Source organism: Syngnathoides biaculeatus, chromosome 9 (genome assembly GCF_019802595.1).
Source record: "Syngnathoides biaculeatus isolate LvHL_M chromosome 9, ASM1980259v1, whole genome shotgun sequence".
Taxonomy (NCBI): Eukaryota; Metazoa; Chordata; class Actinopteri; order Syngnathiformes; family Syngnathidae; genus Syngnathoides; species Syngnathoides biaculeatus.
Genome location: NC_084648.1, coordinates 17,393,771 through 17,414,105, shown reverse-complemented (window position 1 = coordinate 17,414,105; position 20,335 = coordinate 17,393,771). Strand labels below are relative to the sequence as shown.

Genomic DNA, 20,335 nt, shown 5'->3' with positions numbered 1-20,335 from the left:
AAAACCCACACGGGCACGGGGAGGACATGCAAACTCCACACAGGCGGGGCCGGGATTTGAATCCCGGTCCTCAGAACTGTAAGGCCAACGCTCTACAGCTCCCCCAAAGTGTCACCCTTCATAGGTGGGAATATTTTGGGCTCTTTTTCTGTATTAACCAACACATTTTTATTTTTTATTTTTTTTTTTTACAAAAAAATAAAGTAAACAGTTAAAAATCAAATCAGAAATGAGGAAATTATGACAGGGTCAGGGAAGAAAAAATTACATTTGTAGCAGTGAATATGCAACTATACCATAGATATCGTTTACACTACTCAAGGAGACATGTTGGCAACCCCAAACCAGCAAAAAAAATAAAATACAATAAAAACTTTTCCTTATGCTGCTCTTTCCCCCCCCCCGCCAGCTGTTTCGCTTCCTCATTGGCGTCTACCGCTATACGGGAAAAAAAACTCCATCTCCCATGTTGCTTTTCGGCCTCCGGGGTGTGGCGCGTCCACGCAGTCCCACTCCCACAAGACTTTTTTTTTTTTTTTTGAATCCAGGCTGTCCGTCTTTGCCGTCCGCTCTCGCCTCGCTTCGCCTCGCCTGCTTTTCCTCCGCGCTGACGACGGGGTGTGACTGCTGCAGCTCTGCGGTAAGTCGCCGCTCATCCTCGGTTCGACGCGATCCACGCAGAAAGTTCGGGATTCAGTTCGTACTAATTTTCCCCTCCTTTTTTTTTCCCTCACTCACTTTTGACAGAAATTAATCTCCCAGGGGAAAAAAAAAGAACAACCACCACCAACTCAACATGGTGAGTCACTTCCGTGCGTTTTCCTTCTTTCCGCTTCAACATTAAAAAAATAAATGAATTCAACGCTGTATAGTTTGGTCATAAGTCATCATAATGTGAAAGAAGCGAGTTCCGTTATGTATGCAAATGTATGACTCATGATAGTAAGGATAAAAAAAAAAGTGTCAAGACTTCCCAAAACAACGCCCACTTTATGCAGAATTACATAACGCTTAACTCCCCTGTCCCCCCACCCCCCCTTCCTACCGGCACCCGTAGAACTACACGATACAAACACCTACTCGACACTCATCAGTTTACTGTAACTGTAATTTAGTGGAGGTCAAAGAGCATTTATGTATCTCAATGTCAGGCAGGGCATATTTTTAATACATTTTTTAAGGGTTTCTCGTTTACTGTGAGGCTTTAATAGGAGTAGAAAAGCAATATAACCTGTGCACGTGGCACACCAGGACATTTAATCCGGTATCTGCTGCAATTATAATAACAAAAAAAAGAGGCCCCCCCCCCCCTTCCCTTTGACACCTTAGTTGACTCTGGGATCAAGGGGTTAAAGGTAACTAGCTCAAGGGTAATGAAGTATCACACGGTCATAAAATATGATTTTATTTTTTTTTCCAGAGGAGTTGGTTTGTGTGACTCACGAAGGCGCTTTCTCGATTTGGGTGGGGCCTGTCTGTACGTTTTTTAAAATATGCTTTTTTTTTCCCCCAGTCAAGAGGACAGCAGCCGGCCTCCTTTTAAAGGGGAATCATCCCGTCTCCTCGCGGTCAGGGTGGGGCCGCTATGTCGTCATTCAAACGGAACCGTGATGGGGGGGGGACTTTCCTTGTACTGTATCCACGGCAACGGGGGGGGGGGAGTGTAAACAGAAGGAGTGGTGCTCATTTAAAAAAAAAAAAAAAAAAATCAGTCTGCAGCATGTGTGCAAGCGTAGTGTCGAAATACCGACGAGAGAAGCCCGCCTGTTTCCTTTTCAAAGTTGTCAAAGTTGGGTCACAACACGTCATTTTTTGGGGGGGGGGGGGGGGGGGAGTAAACGGACAAAAAGTGGTGCCGCAGATTGCAGTCGGGGCAAGTGAGCGCTGCTGACCATTTTCGCGGCGCTTGACTTCAGCTAATGATTGCAAGAAGACCTTTTCCGGGAGCCCACGGGAGGAGGACGCGAGCGAAGCGTCTCTAGTAGATCACATTTCAGACAACAGGAAGCACGTTGGACTAGCGGTGAACAGGCCTGCCTCACATTTCCGAGGCTCACGGTTTGATTCTTCATGTTCTCCCAGTGCAAACAAATATTCACACTCGCAGTCGCACCCGGCGGCACAGCTGTAACGCGTCGGCCCCGCCTATGCACAGTTTCCATGTTCTCCCTGTTCCTATGTGGGTTTTCTCCGGGAAATCCGGTTTCTCCCCCGACATCCCAAAAAACATGCAACATTGATTGGACACACTAAATTGCCCATAGGTGTGATTGGGAGTGCGGCTGTTTGTCTCTATGTGCCCTGCGATTGGCTGGAAACCAGTTCAGGGTGTGCCCGTTGACAGCGGGGATAGCCTCTGGCACTCCCGTGACCCTTGTGAGGATAAGCGGTTTGGATAATGGATGGCTAATGGAAGTTAGCTATGCATGGTGTAAAAATTTGAAATATTCACAACTGGCGGCACGGTGGAGCAGCTGGAAGGCGTTGGCCTCGCAGTTCTGAGGTCCAGGGTTCAATCCCAGCCCCCCTGTGTGGAGTTTGCATGTTCTCCCCGTGCCAGGCACTCCGGTTTCCTCCCACATCCCAAAAACATGCAACATTAATTGGACGCTCTAAATTGCCCCTAGGTGTGATTGTGAGTGCGACTGTTCGTCCCTATGTGCCCTGCGATTGGGTTGCAACCAGTTCAGGGTGTACCCCGCCTTCTACCCGTCAACGGCTGGGATAGGCTCCAGGACTCCCCGCGACCCTCGTGAGGATAAGCGGCTAATAAAATGGATGGACGTTCATACCTGTGGGCGTAAATGGAAATTTTTGCTCGGTCCTGCGATTGGCTGGGATCCAAAACTGTGAAATTGAATGGAATCAGAATTGGGGGGCGGGGGTGGGGGGTTACCTATACGCTGATGACATTTAAAGCAATTCAAAGTCCAACCATCATGAAAGTCAGCTAAGACAGAGAAAAGATAGCAAATGATTGAAAGCATTGTTCCGAGATTTTTGGAGGGCAGTGTGTCATCTTTTTTTGCGAGCAAATAAAAACTTGTCGTGGTCGAAGTCATACCCCCCCCCCCCGCCCCACTTCTCCTCGAGGTTGTCGAATGTCGATGGCGCTGAAACCTCCCAAATCGACGTCCGACATTCCGGTGCAAACGATCGACATCGCGTTCTCGCCCCGGTATCGACGCTCTTTGTCCGAAAAGGCGCGCGGACGTCGATTTCGATTTCAACTCGCGCTGCCGCTCCTCGACGTGTTTATCCAGACAAGCGCGTGAACATTTTTGGAATTCATCCCGGCGGGAAAGCACAAAACGCCCGCTTTGCTCCCTTTCCGCGTGATTCGTCAGTTTATTGCCGCGGCATTCCTGCGGTTTTCCCCAATCCAAACATCTCGTCTGCTTTCGGGACGAGGGGCCGCACGGCCGTTTAGTCATCGGCGCTTGACGCTGGCGCTCTGTCCTTATCGCGACGGCATTGTCTTGCGGTCTATTGATCGCTTTGCGCCGTCTCCTGCACATTCTTCCTTCCAATCGGCCCAAACAGTGACATCTTCGTCAAACAAAAGCCGTTTTGTGTCAACTATTGAGCGAGTGACCGAAACAGGAATGCGAGGTGGACATCTGCAAATCATTACGTGTACTCCACGTATATTTCACTTCTCTAGTTCTGCGGTTTCCTTTACAAGTATATACATCAATCCATCCATTTTCTTAGTCGCTTATCCTCACAAGTGTCACGGGGAGTGCTGGAGCCTATCCGAGGTGTCGACGGCCAGGAGGCGGGGTACACCCCGAACTGGTTGCCATCCCACATCGAGACAAACAGCCAAACAATCACACCTAGGGGCAATTTAGAGTGTCCAAATTATGTTGCGTGTTTTTGGGATGTGGGAGGAAACCGGAGTGCCCGCAGGAAACCAACACAGGCACGGGGGGAACATGCAAACTCCACACAGGCGGGTCCGGGATTGAACCCGGAACCTCAGAACCGTGAGGCCAGCGCTTTACCAGATGCTCAACCATTCCGCTTTACCGCTTGTTACCAATAATATTAAATATACACAAATGATTAAAAACAACAACGTGAAATGTATTTTACAGCCTGATACAACAGTATAATATATTTTTCATGTTTTGTTGTTGTACTTATTACAAATGTATGACTAATAAATGTACCATATGTATGGAAAAGTAAGAAATACATGGATACACTTGTATTTATAATATATAGTGCATTTTTCCTTAATACTTTTATTAGAAATTTAGCAATCATCAATAAAACATAAATCAGTATAATAGGGTAAATATTTTACTATATGACAAATATTGTATCATCAATGACTATAAGTACAAATGTAACATACATGTAATGAAAAACAAATTATACAGTTTTCATACAGTATAATCTTATTTTCTTTGGTTTATTACAAATGTGAAAAAGTACAAAAAATGTCACAATTTTCAACAAACTTATTTAAAGTAGACAAATATGTATGATAACGTGATTTGATATATTTAAAAAAGTTGGGACAAAAAGGGAACCTCTGCTTCTTTAATGTAAAACTGACTACAAAGTAAAATTAACAAACTTATTACTACAGATTTTTTTTTTGGTCCCATCCTAACATAACATCGATATATTAAATTTAGTATAATAGTGAGGGAAGTCACTGTACATACGCCTGACTTAGGCGCGGGCCCCGTGGGATCGATTCCCGCTCAGCGACGGTGTCGATATCTGCCTTGCGACTGACTGGCGACCGGTTCAGGGCGTAGTCCGCCTTTCGCCCGAAGCCAGCTGGGATAGGCTTCGGCTTTTGCGCAACTCTTGTGAGGATAAGCGGCTTGGATAATGCCATGACATAATAGTGAAAACAACTGATTTTACGACATATTCTCACCGTCGTCGCGCAATAAGACAGACATTTAGAAACGACTTTCAATCTGATGTACTTCTCCTCGGCCTACGCGGTAAAATGTCACAAGTTCCCCCCCGAGGACTTCCCGTTTGCGGGATGCTGACCTTTTTCCCGTTGTTGCAGGCCAGCAGAGGAACCGTCAAACCCAGCGGCAACTTCAACGCCAACGCCGACGCCGAGGTTCTGTACAAGGCCATGAAAGGCCTGGGTGAGACGCTCACTCCTTGTTCCATTCGCGTCACGTGACCACTTCTCGGTCTTCGTACTTGGACAGATAGACTCGAGTGAAACTCAGGAGTCAGACGCGCGACTCGAGTCTACCGACGCTTTTCTCAAACTGTCGCTTTGTGGTGGCGCGCAGGCACCGACGAGGACGCCATCCTGCAGCTGCTGACATCCCGCAGCAACGCCCAGCGGCAGCAGATCGTGACCGTCTACAAGACGCTCTACGGAAAGGTGGGATGACCGTCGCCGGACCTCGGCGCTCGAGCGGTTTTCTAGGAGACCTGACGCATTTTGGCCGCAGTTCCCAGGGCTTATCTGACATGTGTTCGTCAAAATAGCCTTAAGATTTAAAAGAACCCTTTATCTAAATATTGAAATTATTCTTTTAAAATCCTGACTTTCATTAAAAAAATCATTTCATCAACCATTTCACACATAAACGTCCCATTTTTTTGGCTATTTAGATCTCCATTGAGTGACTCTGGAACATGCGCTAAATATAAAAGTGTTCATTTTATTTCAAAACTCCTTGCTTTTGTCATCCCAGATTCCAGAAAAGGCCCCTCCAACTGCTACTTATGTTTGACCCAGTTTTGTATCCGATTTGTCCTGATCTGCCTAAGACCGCCCCCTTCCCTCTGATTGGTCGCCTCACGCGTTTATGTTGACAGCTCTGGCTCGGAGAAAAGAGACAGGCGGCGATCCTCGCTAGTGGAGTAAATAAACTCCAGAAATTCGAACAATCGGAGTTCAGGCCTCTGGGCGGACATTTTTTTTTTTTTTTTAATTTAAATTTCAAATCATATTTCACGGATAAAATATGGCACCTTTAATTGTCGGGCAGACTCAACAATTAGTATCCAAACTACTTAAAAGGGACTAATATTTACAGTACATCCGATGTCTCCTTTTCAGGATCTGATACAAGACCTGAAGGGGGAGCTTGGGGGTAAATTTGAGACCCTCATCGTGGCCCTGATGACCGCGCCCCTCGCCTACGATGTCACGTTACTCCGCAACGCCATCAAGGTAAGTCACCCGCGAAGTGTCATACTGATAACTTTTCGTAATAATCATCCCGGATGGGAAAAATTGAACTGCACAGATCATCTGGAGAGGTCTGCAATAGTCCTGGGCAGATTAGAGTGACACGGCAACACACAGAGGCTGCGATCTCGTTGGACTAATAAAAATCCAACACACAAAATGACAATTTGATGGAGCAAATATTTGAGTTTAGCTTGGAAAATGTAGCTCGGTTTATGTGATTGTGGTGAGGCCCGGGAGAGAAGGTCATGACCGCCTCCCTTTGGGGATCTTTACAATGTTAGAAAGCAAAATGGCGCCTTTTGAGCGTGACCAATTTGCTTTGTGGTCACTAGGGGGCGGGCACCGACGAGAAGGTGCTGGTGGAGATCCTGGCCTCCAGGACCCCTCATCAGGTGAAGGACATCGTAGCTGCCTACAGACAAGGTAACCATTCTTTTAACACACGTGCAGGGCTCCCATATTTCATAATTTTTTTTTTTTGTTGCTAGAAATTGTTTTTTTCTTTCACAGAAATTCATCTTTTTTTTTTGACCTAGTGGCATCTTGGTGCCAAGGAGCTGTGTTGGGAGTGTTTTTCTCATAATAGTAATAGTAATATATATATATATATATATATATATATATATACACACACACACACACTAACATATGCGCCTAAAAAATATGAATTTCTTTTCATGAAGGTGTGACTTTTTCCCCCCACAAAAACGTCAATTTCACAATTAAAAAAAAAAAAAACACCTTATGAAATACTGTCTTGATTTCTTCTGTTTGAAAATATGGAAAAAAAAAAGCAAATGTACTTTTTTTTTAATGTCAGATTTTTTTAAGAGGAAAAAAGTTTCCTTTGCATTATTATGACTCGTTTTTGCAGAAAAGTCAGACTTTATGAAAAATAAAAAAAAATTCTTGCTCCTATGTGAAATGTCACAAGATTTTAGTATTTCGGCTTTAAAATGGACTTTTTCCACATATACAGAGCTGCATTTTTCAATAAAATGTTAGCCTCTTTCTGTACTTTCTTGTTTTTTTTATTGAAATGTTTGAGGTTACAAACGAACCTTTATTTATTTATATTTTTTTACAAAATATGATTTTACGAGGAAGTTTTTTTTTTATTTGTAATATGTGGCACATTTTTGCAAAAAAGGTTGCACTTTATGAGAAGATTTTTGCTTTTTGTAAAATGAGTCTCCCAAGAAAACTGTCCAAATCTGACTTTGTTTTAAAATAATTTTTTTTTCCACATAAAATTACAATATGCCAGATATCTGAGTAATTTTTTTCTTTCTTACGGCGTCTTTATGAGACCGCGGTGCCAATACTCCTTCGTAAATGACTAAACAATTTTTTAGAATTCTTTTTAGAGTGATCTTTATTTTAAAATAGCATTGAAGTTCCTAATTTTCAGTCTCACAAAGTTCAGAGCCAACAGTAACACCAGGAAAGAGAAGTACAAAAATATACTTGACACTAAAAATGAAAGTCGGAAGAAAATAAGGAAACAAAATCTGTGAAATGACAGTTTTTGCATAAAAAATAGAATGTGACAGTCTAGTTGATTTTAATAATGTTTTCATACCCCCCCACCACCACCCCACAGAGTACGACGACGACCTGGAGGAGGACGTGTCAGGCGACACCTCGGGTCACTTCAAACGGCTCCTGGTCATCCTGCTCCAGGTCAGCCAAGTGTTCTAGGACCCATGGAAGTGGTCTTCCATTAGTAGTCCCGTATTCGGCGTCACGTATTTTTCAGCTGTTCAAAGAGTCGGTATCCAGCAGTACAGGTTTATAATGTCCACACAGGCCAGCAGGCAGAGCGGCATCCAGCAGGCAAACATCCAGGCTGATGCCGAGGTAAGTCCGTAGAATGTTACAAAATGTCGTCGTTCAATCTTTTGTCCGGTTTCAAAATGTAGAGTTGCAGTCAGGTCACCAACACCCCCTTCTAGTTAGCTCCCAGCAATCACGAGTTAGCTAGCTGGCTAACAAACAGACTTGGATTGGACTCAGTAAAGTAGCTCAGGTTTGCTAACTAACTAGATGGCTGAATATGTGGCTGCTTGCTAAGTAATCAATTAGCTAGGTAGTTACTAACACGAATTACATAGCTAATAGTCTCTTTAGTTGTAGTTAGTTACCTCGCTAGCGAGCTATTGCTTGCTAACTGCAAACAAATGTATGGTAACCAACTGAATTTAAGAACAGCCGCATTTGATTTGGCTAGCGAGTTCGTTAGTTAGACACCTACTACCTGTTGGTTAGCCGGTGTGACGGTCTGAGCGCTCCCGGTGCTGAAAAGTTTCCTTGTGATTAATGCGCATCCGCGTATATTTTGTAAACTTCCGGCCAGTCTGAAACATCCCCATCCATACTTCTTCAACATGTGCCATTGGACAACTTTTCGCCGAGTGTTCATGTTCGCTATGGACGTCTCAGAAAGATCTTTTCTTTTAATCAACTTTTGTTTTAAGGTTATTTTAGGATATAATGTATCTGAGCTCCCTATACGTGGAAGAAGGGGAACTATGAGACCGGGGGATTTCCCAGTAAGCGTCTGGTGTGTACCCAGAGTTCCCCCGTTAGTAACGCATGTGCATTAATCACAAGGAGACTTTTTAGCACAGGGGAGCGCTCAGACCGTCACACCGGCTAGCTTGTTAGCTGTTTACTTTGACCAAACTCGAGGGGCGTTGTTTAGATGCTTTAACCCAAATGCTGCTCTACCGCCATCTAGAGGCCGGTTTTCTCTCTCTCAAAACCTCCCAACGTCGCCGTTGTCGTAGGTCCTGTTCAAGGCCGGCGAGAACAAGTTCGGCACCGACGAGCAGACGTTTGTCACGATCCTGGGAAACCGCAGCGCCGAGCACCTCAGAAAAGGTCAGCGGATGGGAGAGCAACGCGGCGAGCAGTCGCAATGTTGACCCACTCACTTTTTTTTTTTTTTTTAAAGTGTTTGACGCCTACATGAAGCTGTCGGGCTACGAGATGGAGGAGAGCATCAGGAGGGAGACTTCCGGAAGCCTCAGAGAGCTGCTGCTCGCCGTCGGTAAGCGCAAATGCGAGTTTGGCGCCTAACTTTTACTCGTCTTGCAAAATGATGACCCTTTCTGTCATGTTTGGATTTTTGTCTAAAATTAGGGCTCTCTTTTTTTTTTTTTTTTAGATAATCATCACTTTTTTTTCCTCTTAAAATGATCCCTTTGTTCTTTCAATATTTTGAGTTTATTCTTGTAATATTATGCCTTTTTAAATAATAAGTTGGTTTATTTTATTTTTTTGTTTTTATGACCATTATTTCAATATTAGCATCTTATTCTTGTAAAATTAGGACAGCACTCTTCTAATGGTTTGAATTTTTATCATACAAGTCTACAGTAAGAGGGTGTCTTTTTTTATATTTAGACTTTTTTCATCATACAACTACCATTTTTCTCATGGAAAATAATGTTCTAATATTTTTTGTTACATAAAATTCAGACTAACCCTTCACAGTTTTTTTGAATATTTTATGTTTTCCTCAAAAGAATAAATAAATACGATTGTGTTATGAAATTAATTTTATTCTTTTAATGAAATTTTTTTCTTCTAGAATTATGACTATATCCTTGTAGCAAAATGACTAATTTTTTTTGGTCTTAAATAATTCTTAATATATTATCTATAACATGTACGGAGCCACTAAAGGGACATTGAAAAAAAAAATTAACTGGTTTCTCATTATCATGAGAAGTAAGTTTCTCATTGTAATGAAAAATTTACTCATTACAATGAGCAAGTTACTTATTATAATGAGAAACAAGTTGGGGTTTTTTTTTGTTTTTGTTTTTTTTTTTTCAATTTCAGTTTAGGGGCTCCGTAGTAAGTACGTAAGTTACTCATTACAATGAATAAGTTACTCATTACAATTAGTAAGTTACTGATATGTAATATTTGGACTTTTTTTTTTTTTAATAAAATTGTGACTTCATTCTTGCCAAATTCCATCTTGAACTATTCTTATATTTTGGGGAGTCGACATTGCAACTTCCTTGTAATATTTTGTTTCTCTTCATAAAATTACATAATTCTCTTAAGTCTTTTTTTTTTTTTGGCAATAAAATTAACACCAGCCTTGTAGCATTTAGACTCCCCCAACCTCCCTCTTGTACACACCTAACTTTTTCCCTCTTCAAACAACTCCATTCATTCACGTGAAATTTTGACGTTCTTCTTGCAATTTTCGAACATACATATTAGTGTACAATTGAAAGAATTTTTTTTTTTTTTTTTACCTCCTCAACAGTGAAATGTGCCAGGAGCGTCCCGGCCTACTTTGCTGAGACTCTCTACTACGCAATGAAGGTACGACGGATGGATGAACAAATGGAAAAAAAAAAAAATCAACGCTTTAGATGCGAACAATGATTTGATAAAAATTTTTTTCCAGGGTGCCGGAACCGACGACAACACCTTGATCCGAGTGATGGCCAGTCGCAGCGAGGTGGACCTGCTGGACATCCGTTCTGAGTTCAGGAGGATGTTTGCCTGCTCTCTCCACTCCATGATCCGGGTACACACATTAACGCATCTTCTTCTTCTTCTTCTTGGAATAAAACTCCTTTTTCTTCTGGACTACTACTATCCTTTTTTCTTGTAAAATTGGGACTTCATTTTCGACATCGCTTGATGCAATCGCATCATTTGATGAATTAATACGATAAAAAAAAAATTATTTCCTATTTGGACTTCATTCCCGGCCGACAGAGCGCACCTGGTTATAAGCATCACTGAGTACATTTGTAAAGGAAATACCATTTGGTACATACATACGCCGCAGCTGTGTAAAAGCCGTAAGTGCCCACATTAAAACACGAGATATTTACAAATACGGTACACAGAAAGAGTGTAACGCTAGCGTGGTGCTAATGCTAACGCTAGCGTGGTGCTAATGCTAGCGCTAGCCCGGCGCTAATGCTAAGGCTAGCACGGCGCTGACAGGGACAAAAAAAAAAAAAAAACTTACCGGTAAAAATCACTGAGACGCCAGTAACACAGCAGCAACACACTAGCACAGTGTTGACGCTAGCGGAGCACTACCATGGCCAGTAAAGGTCACTTCCTCGGCACATATATTCCGGTGTCACTCTTACCTTTTCCACTTGAGCGCCCCCTCGCGGCCATTCGAAAAAATGCACAAATTATCTGCATCTTTTCATGTTTTGACTATATTCTTTTAATACTTTATTTTGTCCCCATCTATCTCTATCTACAGTTACAATTATTTTCCTCCTGTTTTTCTCCAAAAAGATTTTTTTTCCAATATTTTGCCTTTTTTTTGTAAATTTATAATTTAATTGTAACATAAATATTTTTTTCACAAAAAAATTATGACTATACTTAGACATTTTCCTTGTAAAATTACAAATTCACTCTTTTAGTATTTGACTTTTTGTAATACTACAAGCTATTTCATATGACACAATAATTTTTCCTGGTATATTAAAATTCCAATATTTCAATACTGCACTTTTATTTTTTATAATAATAACGATAACCTATTGGTATATAGGATACATTTATCTTTCTAAAGAGCTTGTGGGAAATATGAGTCACAATTATGAATTAAATAAGGGAGAGAAATGAAAAGGGTCATTATTATTTTCCATACATTTGATGTTTTTCTTTTATTTCTTTTCAGAAAATCTTGAAAGTAGTGAAGAAAGTGATGGAGACAAAATGTGAGTGTTGATTTTGTTTATTTTGCCCCCCCCCCCCCCCCCCCCCCCAGGGCGACACGAGCGGCGACTACCGCAAGGCTTTACTCCTCCTCTGCGGCGGCGACGACGCGTAACCACGGCAACGGGGACCAAGCCGACCCCCTCCTCCGGCGAGATCGGGGCGACGGCCGAAGACACCGCGGAAACGCGTCGCCGACGGACGAGCCGTCGGGTGCTTTTTAAAACTCAGATAACCGTTCCCACGAAAGGGAGCTAACGTTTCGCTTTCACGTCCAAACTGGTTTCTAACCGACGGGCCGCTAATTCTACCGACCATCCCATTTCCGTGTTTGCACTTGTTTGACACTTGACTCGATAATAAACTTTTCCTTTCATGAAGTACAATCAAATATTTTGTCATGGCGCTCTTGTCGGGTGATTTTGTCTTGAGACGGCATTTTCAGCATGAAATAAGGAATAAAAACGCAACAAACAATGTGTAAAAGTGGGTGCAGATTAAAAAATAAATTTTATAAATATATATATATATATATACACACATAACCAACTAAAAACTAACAAGTCCAAGATAACTGTTGAAAAGTGAGAAATAATAAATCTATATATTTTTACATTATACAGTATATACCAGGTATTTATACATTTCTGTTGCACACCAAGTTTATGCGACATAAGGATAAAGCAAAAAGTTAAACATAATACAAATAAAATTTATTTATGTTAAAAACAATAAAACACGTAAATGGTGTAAAGTCGCGTGGTGAGTTAAAGGAATAAAAACAGTTTTTTAGAGGAGTTTAGAAACTGGACATCGTTGAGACTTTCCTGATGTTTGAGGGCAGGGGTCAGCAAACCGTGGCTCCCGAGCCACGTGTGGTCCTTTCATTTGTCTGTTGTGGGTCCCTATGACTTTGGAAATTAACTGTTTTATTTTGATAATTTTTTATTTTATCTGGTTTGGTTTTAAATACAATTCTAAATGTGAAGATTATTGCAAACACATAACAAAATAAAATGAATATTTTTTATCGCTCAAAATATGCGTAACATCCGCCGAGAGGTTAAGTTGCGGGTGCTGAACCACGAGTCTCCTGGGATCCACGGTCCATCGCGACTGACGGCATAAAACATGTCCTCTTTTATCCACGGTAAGCGCACGCGTGACAAATGTCACAGATTTTCCCAAATTTATAGTTGACATACAGCCCCTCCGATGCATCAAAGGTGAATAAAATCATTTCTCAAATCCAATTTTTTGCATTTTTATTGATTAAACGAGGGTGGCATGGTGGTTCAGCTGGTGACGCGTTGGCCTCACAGCTCTGAGGTCCTGGGTTCAATCGTGAGGATAAGCATAAGTGAAGAAAACGGATGGATGAATAGTTGGATATTTATTAAATGTGGACATTTATTAAACGATATGTGGTCTCCCCTGCCCGAAGATCGCTGGGATGAGCTCCGGCACTCCCGCGACCCTTGTGAGGATAAGCAGCTTGGGCAATGCTATTGCAATGCAATTTTATGCTTCATTCAAAGGTGATGCAAATTGGTCATTTCCCACACATTTCAAAATCATTAAAAACACTTTTTTTCACGTGTGTGTGTGGGCATCTTTGAAAGCACAGCAGCAAAATATTGAACCGAACTTGATTTTTGTGTCTCATTGCACCCCAATAAATAATCAAAAAAATAATAATTTGAAAATATCTACCATGAAATATTGTGGATGTAAAGTGTAGTGTAGTAGAAAAGACATGAGCGACATACCGATGGTTTGTCCGGGCATGCCTCCACAAATCCACGCTGTTCCGCCCACTCGTTTCCCCGGTTGCGGGAAAGCGTCGGTGAGTCACTCGCCGGTTCTCCAAAACTCCGGACGACCCGCCGGAAGTGGCTTCGCGTGTATAAAGTCAAAGGACTTCGGGGATCGGGGCATTGACAAGATGCTTGGAACTCTGATTTCTTGTTTTCTCGGACTTGCGCTCGCTTCCAGGGAGCAGCCCGGGGTGTCCCCGGGAGCTCCGGCGGTGGTCGCCCGGGGGGAGTTCCCTTACGGGGCGACCATGAACTGCACATGGCTGGCTCGTGAGCGCGACGAAGACCTCGTCAGGGTGCTGGTCAAGTGCGAGGACCCGGTGGCGCGCGTCCACGGCGGGGTGACCGACCGCGAGTGCCACTACGACGGCAAGCCGCGGCGCTGCCCGGCCTTCCGCTCCGACCCGCGGGGCTTCTGGAAGCAGCTGGGCCGCTCCTTCCGGCGGCTCGGGAGCGGGGTCTGCTCGGACGATGACGTGCTGGTGAAGGCGCGCGTGTGCAAGCGAGCTCCCCGAGACTCGCACTTCAAGTTGGACATCTTCAGCTCCGTCGCCTCGGCTCAGTCCGGAGGAGTGGTGGACCGGCCCCCGGCGTGGAACACCCCGGTTGGGAACCGCACCGCGGCGTGCCCGGAGGCCCGCAGGAAAGCGGAAATGTTCTGCAGCCCTTTCTGGGCCAACCTGTGCACCTCCTTCCTGTCCATTCTGCATAGTGACTGCTAGTTTATTTCTTCTACCCATAATCTATTTCATAGTGTGAATTTTATATTTGATCAATAAATCATTTCAAATACTTTACATTTTGAATGTGTTTTTCTTAAAAAATGTGTGCATGTTTTCAGTGAAGTTACCTCCAGAACATTTAACATTTTCACAACCCTGCGGACATTTTTAATTTTTAATAAAAAGAAAATAAATAAATGCAATTAAATGGGTTGAATTAAAAGGTATGCCTCATCAATAAAAATGATATATAAATTCATGTTTAAATGCCTTTAAAATGAAACACAACTGTAAGAAATAAATGTACTGTACAGTAGATTTTTTTTGTAAGGCACTTTAACATGATCCAGATTGAACATTTAATCCAGTTATTACCATTTGAGGAAGTTTTTGCCCACGAATGGTCATTCCTGGAGAATTCTGCCTAACAACAAGCGGAAGCGTTCACGGGGTACCGCTCTTTGTACGACACCTTTGTGGCTGCGGCCCATTTGAACGAGTTCCACGCTAGAAGTTGGTCAAAGAGTGCAAGACGTGTGTGGATTGACATGTCCGGACACTTTCCTGTTGATTGTTTTGTTTTTTTGACCTTGCAGGTGAAACCGATATCGGGTCCAGATTTGATCTTTCCAGAGGGAGATATGAATATGAGTATTGTTGGTAGACCCCTAAAATATACGCAGAAAAATTGGCAAGTTTTCAGGCATGTTGAGGATCGCCTAAAGGCAAATCAGTCATCGGGCCTGATAGCAAAGGAGCAGGTTCCGGTAACTCGGGAGTCACAATTGCTATGTTTCTCCGTGTGGAAGATGAGAAATGATTGTTATAGACCTGACCGTTATTTCATCGCACATGTTCAAACTTGTCCAGATCTGAAAGAAATAGAAATACGGTGAAGGTATGAAAAAGTGCGTCACAGTAAGGTGGATTCGTGGTAAGCATCTCTGCCTGAAAGTTGAAAGGTTCTGGGATTGATTCTTGGGGTACTGCAGCGACCTTCCACATTCCAAAAACATGCATTTACGCTTCAGTTAAGACTCACTGAAGACTGGAAAATTTCCATAGGTCTGAACATAAGTGTGTATTATAGTCTGTGTATATGTGTCCTGTGATTGGCTGGCAACCAGTCCACAATGTACCTTGCTTCTTCCTCCAAAAGTTAGATGAGATGGGCTCCGGGTCACGTTAATCCATCCATCCATCCATTTTCTACCACTTTTCGGGATCGGGTCGCAGGGGAAGTAGCTTCAGCAGGGATACTCAGACTTCCCTTTCCCCAGCCACTTCTTCCTGCTCTAGCCTAGAGACGTAGCCTCTCCAGTGTGTCCTGGGTCGTCCAAGGGGTCTCTTTCCGGTGGGACGTGCCTGGAACACCTCACCAGGGGGGCATCCAGATCAGATGCCCCAGCCACTTCATCTGGTTCCTCTTGATGGGGAGGAGCAGCGGCTCGACACTGAGCAGCTCCCGAATGACCGAGCTTCTCACCCGTTGTCTCAGGGAGAGCCCGGACACCCTTCGGAGGAAACTCATTTCCTTTGTATCCAGGACCTTGTTCTTTCGGTCACGACTCACAGCTCGTGTCCTTAGGTGAGGGTAAGAACGTAGATCGGCTGGTAAATAGTGAGCTTCACTTTTCGACTGAGCTCCCTCTTAACCACAATGGACCGATACAAAGTCCGCATCACTGCAGACGCTGCACCGATCCGTCCGTCGATCTCCCGCTCCATTCTTCTCTCACTTGTGAACAAGACCCCAAGATACTTGAACTCCTCCAGTTGTGGCAGGATCTCATCCCCGACCCGGAGAGGGCACGCCGCCCTTTTCCGACTGAGGACTATGGTCTCAGATTTGCGGATGCTGATTCTCATCCCACCTTACCGAGGTAGGGATGGTATTGTATCGCATTGGAGCAGCTTTATACGCGGTAGACTGGTGACCTGGTCCGAGGTGAAAATCGCTTCTTCGCCAGAAGTCATTTGATAGGACAAGCGCTGTAGAAACTGCTACATAAACCAGTCAAAGGAGAGTAGAAGCCTACTAGAACATCCGAACTTTATATTGGGTGAATAATTTGAATGATTTCTGTCTCATTTTTCTTGTTAAGCTGCTTAAAAAAAACAACCTAGCAGTCGGACAACGGTCTGTAGACTTCTTATATCCGCCGTACCTTCAAATCTCTACCGGTGTTCTAACAATAACAGTTTGGTTCCGGGTCAGTAGACCAGTCTGTGTAGCACACAGGCCAATTCTGTTTCTAGCTGAATAGTGACTAGTGTGTAAAAGTTGCACTGGTATGAATGTTAACAAGTTTCTGGGCTTTCAGCAGGCGTGTTGTTGACATGTGGGGAACAAGGACTTCTCAGAACACGGAGGCTGACTGGAAACCGCTTGACAGGGTTAAAAAAAAAAATAAAAACAGCACACGGCTGAATGAAAATTTAGCACTCTTGGTTTTATTCTCCTTCCATTTTTTTTTTTTTTTTTGTGGTCGCTCACAACAGCGAAGCTCAGTTGGTGAATCGTGATGTCATGTGACAAGTCCATCAGTGGCGTCTCCCACCTGAAACAACAGCAGCGGCAGAAATCAATTCCACATTTTCTTCAAACTGTGTTTTTAATTTTGTACATTTTTTTTTGTATCAATAAGTGCTTCATTCAATTTATTTCCGAGTATGATTTCGAGGACCGGGGTCCAAATCCCGGCCCGGCCTGTGTGGAGTTTGCGTGTTCTCCCCGTGGCTGTGTGGGTTTTCTCCGGGCACTCCGCTTTCCTCCCACATCCCCGAAACATGCACCATTAATTGGACACTCTAAATTGCCCCTAGGTGGGACCGTGAGTGCCAATGGTTGTTCATTAACTGGGTTAGGCTACAGCGCTCAAGCGACCCTTGTGAGGATAAGCAGCTCAGATAATGGATGGTTGGATGAAAATATTTTGTTCAGCAATTGATGATGATGATGATTTTTAAGTCTTACAAACAATGTAATGGTGATATTTTTTGTTAGAAATATAAAATAAAAATATTTTCCTCAAACATTTTCCTATTATTGGATATCCCTGATCCCCCCCCAAATATATGTAATATATATTCCTAGATATTATATATACATTCCTTTGTGAGGATAAGCAGCTTGGAAAATAGATGGATGGTGCGTATATATATATATATATATATACACACACATACACAAAACCGAAGTATTAAAAATATGAATTTATATATAATTAAGAATTGCGTTAAATGTGGTGATTGAGTTGCAATAGTTGAAAAAAAATAAATGAAACCAAATAATATACTGATAAAATATGGTGTGATTATGTTCAAAATGTAAAATACAAATATTCAAACAACAGATGTCGAATTATTATGTAAAATAAATACATGATCATTTAATTGAACTATTAAAATATATGATATAAATAAGGACATGAAATAAATTGTTATGCATTGAGTTTCTGTTCTATTTCTGTTCTATCCAGAGGCCGTTGATTTTTTGATTTAGCGAATGGGGAATATAAATATAAAGTATAATATAATATGGAATAAATATATAATCAAAGGAATACAAAGGGACCCTGCGAATTCTGCCGAGCAGCAAGAGGTGAGTCAGAGAAAAAGTGCTTTTGTCGCTCACCGGTCCGAGTCAGTTCTTGAACAACCCGATGATGTACGTGCAGATGCCCTGGAAGCTCTTCCAACAGTACTCGGTGGCCATGCGGGCCGCTTTGGACTGGGGCAGCTCCGTCGGGGACCGCACGGTGGTCTTGGGGGACTTGGGGGCGGTCTTCCTGGTCGGGGCCGTGACGGCTTTCCCCGCCTGGGGCTTGGCGGCCCGGGGCCGGGCCGGCAGGAGGCTCATCTGGACCTCGTCGGGGTGCCTCTTGCACATGGGCGGCCGGTACAGCTTGGCGCCCTGGCAGGCGTGGGCCAGTTTTCGGAGCTCCCACATGATCTGCGTGAAGTAGTGTCGCGGGTTGAGGCTGTAGGCGCGGCACAGGGCCGGCTTGCCCTGGAAGTCGCAGTGGTACGTGCGACCCGCCGGCGCGGGCCCCTTGCAGGAAACTCGCAGCCGGGTGGAGTCGGAGGCCCCCGACACCGCCATGGTGCACGCGTCCTTGCTCTTGGTGCTGAAGCGGATGGGCTCGTCCCAGATGCTGCGTTGCTGCTGCTGCCTGTTGGCGTCGTTGACGCCGGTGTCGCTTTGAGCGTGGCACGCGCACACCCACGTCGCCACCACGAGAACAAGAACTCGGGCCCGCATGTTCACGTTACCTTTTGCGAGACAAGTCCGAGAGCTGCTTTATAAGGTCCGGGGGGGACAAAGACGCCTTTCTTCAGGTGAATGTAAGACTTGCTGACGTCACTGCGGCTGACCCGTCCTCAGTTTGCCTTTCTAGTGCTCGTGCACGTATGACATAAAATCACGTGATTTTTGTTTACCTCGCCATATTGCCGGTCTTGTTCATTGGTGAGTCGGTGTGAGACGACACGGAAATATGACTCGTAGCACGACGCCCAGAGTCTTGTCCGATACCGTCAGACATCTTGAAGGTGAAAATAAACGACGGTACGTGGAAAAATTAGATAAACTCAGCATAGAGGGCCCGTATTTCATGCCAATATCGATGTTTTGGACTGTTAATTCGCTTCCGCTTGTCTTGGACATCTGGATCTACACACGGATCTGGTGAGGAAGTCGTTGAGATTTACACGGAAAAGTTTGTAAGCGTATAAAAATCTGGACTTTGTTGCTGGATCCGTTCTCATCAGGAATAAATCCCACATCGTGACGGTTTTGACGGCTCGTGAACGCGGAAGCATGTTCGTCTACATGTTAACCTTTCCCGGAATCCATTGATCTTTTCAGCTGGTATTCAATACAAATACGAATATTTAAATAAATGACCCCTGGTTTTACACAAATGCGCATTCATTAACTATGATTGAAAAAAAGATGACAGTTGACGGCTCGTGAACGCAGAAGCGTGTTCGGCCACAGGTTAACCTTTGCTGGAGTCCATCGATCTTTTCAGCTAGTATTCAATACAAATATGAATATTTAAATAAATGACCCCTGGATTTACACAAACGCGCATTCATTAACTATGATTGAAAAAAAGATGATGGTTGACGGCTGGTGAACACAGAAGTGTGTTCGGCCACACGTTAACCTTTTCAGCTAGTATTCAATACAAATACGAATGTTTAAATAAATGACCACTGGTTTTACACAAACTCGCATTCATTAACTATCTTCTTCTCCCTTCGGCTTGTCCCGTTAGGGGTCGCCACAGAGAGGACGGAGTCATCTCCACGGAACGTACACCGAAGCGATTGCGGTCACACTTAACCTCCGTAAACCCCTGCGATAGACATTTTTTTTTTTTTAACACGCATTGTTCTGAAATGAGCTAACTCGGCATTCTAAATACTTTTGGGTAATTTGAGATTGAGAAGAATAATTCTTACCTGAAATGAAGCGATCGCTCCACAGGTGTGTGCGTATTTTGGTCAGGCACCGTCCATCTTGTTTAATTGCCAAAATCCATCGATATTTTCTGGTCTTTTCAGCTGGTATTCCATAGAATGACCGCTTTGACAACCAACAGCTCAACAGGTCCCGGGTATTGTAAATATTCTCCTCCGGTTCAACGTCTCCCACAATGTCGAGCAGCTCTTTCTGCCAATATGGCGCCGTGAAAATGGTGACGTCACGTGCACGGGCTCGAAAGCGGAGCGCGAGCCACGCGCGCAATTTTGAAATGTACTGCAGTTTTCTTCCAAGCCAGGAGTAGCGCTGTAGCTGATGTTGGGTCGGCGTTTCCTGGGCATTTTTGGGCCATTTCCGGTAGCCGCTTTTACTTCCCTTTCCAGAACAA

At 43.6% G+C, this 20,335-nt stretch overlaps 3 protein-coding genes across 5 annotated transcripts; 2 read left to right on the top strand and 1 right to left on the bottom strand.

Annotated features, from left to right (window-relative positions):
- Positions 1-532: 532 nt before the first annotated feature.
- On the top strand, positions 533-12,305 carry anxa5b (annexin A5b). Its single transcript, XM_061830485.1, has 13 exons — positions 533-640; positions 748-799; positions 5,042-5,126; positions 5,280-5,374; positions 6,059-6,172; positions 6,526-6,616; positions 7,797-7,876; positions 8,003-8,053; positions 8,983-9,076; positions 9,150-9,245; positions 10,482-10,540; positions 10,626-10,748; positions 11,967-12,305. The coding sequence occupies exons 2-13, from the start codon at positions 797-799 to the stop codon at positions 12,027-12,029; spliced, it is 954 nt and encodes a 317-aa protein (XP_061686469.1). The 5' UTR covers positions 533-640; positions 748-796; the 3' UTR covers positions 12,030-12,305.
- A 1,001-nt stretch (positions 12,306-13,306) lies between these two features.
- fgfbp1b (fibroblast growth factor binding protein 1b) lies at positions 13,307-14,482 on the top strand. Its single transcript, XM_061830487.1, has one exon. It carries the CDS (start codon positions 13,671-13,673, stop codon positions 14,451-14,453), a length of 783 nt encoding a protein of 260 aa, XP_061686471.1. The 5' UTR covers positions 13,307-13,670; the 3' UTR covers positions 14,454-14,482.
- Positions 14,483-16,907: 2,425 nt separating this feature from the next.
- On the bottom strand, positions 16,908-20,165 carry fgfbp2b (fibroblast growth factor binding protein 2b). 3 transcript variants are annotated; one of them, XM_061830232.1, is made up of 3 exons: positions 19,926-20,165; positions 18,091-19,000; positions 16,908-17,014 (listed from the first exon to the last, which is right to left on the bottom strand). In XM_061830232.1, exon 2 carries the CDS (start codon positions 18,715-18,717, stop codon positions 18,100-18,102), a length of 618 nt encoding a protein of 205 aa, XP_061686216.1. In that variant the 5' UTR covers positions 18,718-19,000; positions 19,926-20,165; the 3' UTR covers positions 16,908-17,014; positions 18,091-18,099. The 3 variants fall into 3 exon arrangements, 2 of the variants coding, with proteins under 2 accessions (XP_061686216.1, XP_061686217.1); XM_061830233.1 differs by having other exon boundaries at positions 18,091-18,728; XR_009796447.1 differs by lacking the exon at positions 18,091-19,000.
- Between the last annotated feature and the right edge of the window lie 170 nt (positions 20,166-20,335).

What these genes read in the sequence shown, in the direction of transcription:
- fgfbp1b (XM_061830487.1), top strand. Translation starts at nt 13,671, where the DNA reads ATGAGCGACATACCGATGGTTTGTCCGGGCATGCCTCCACAAATCCAC.
- fgfbp2b (XM_061830232.1), bottom strand. Translation starts at nt 18,717, where the DNA reads ATGCGGGCCCGAGTTCTTGTTCTCGTGGTGGCGACGTGGGTGTGCGCG.
- anxa5b (XM_061830485.1), top strand. An exon ending in TACTCCGCAACGCCATCAAG is followed by an intron (nt 6,173 to 6,525) that starts GTAAGTCACCCG and finishes TGTGGTCACTAG; the next exon opens with GGGGCGGGCACCGACGAGAA. An exon ending in CGTAGCTGCCTACAGACAAG is followed by an intron (nt 6,617 to 7,796) that starts GTAACCATTCTT and finishes ACCACCCCACAG; the next exon opens with AGTACGACGACGACCTGGAG.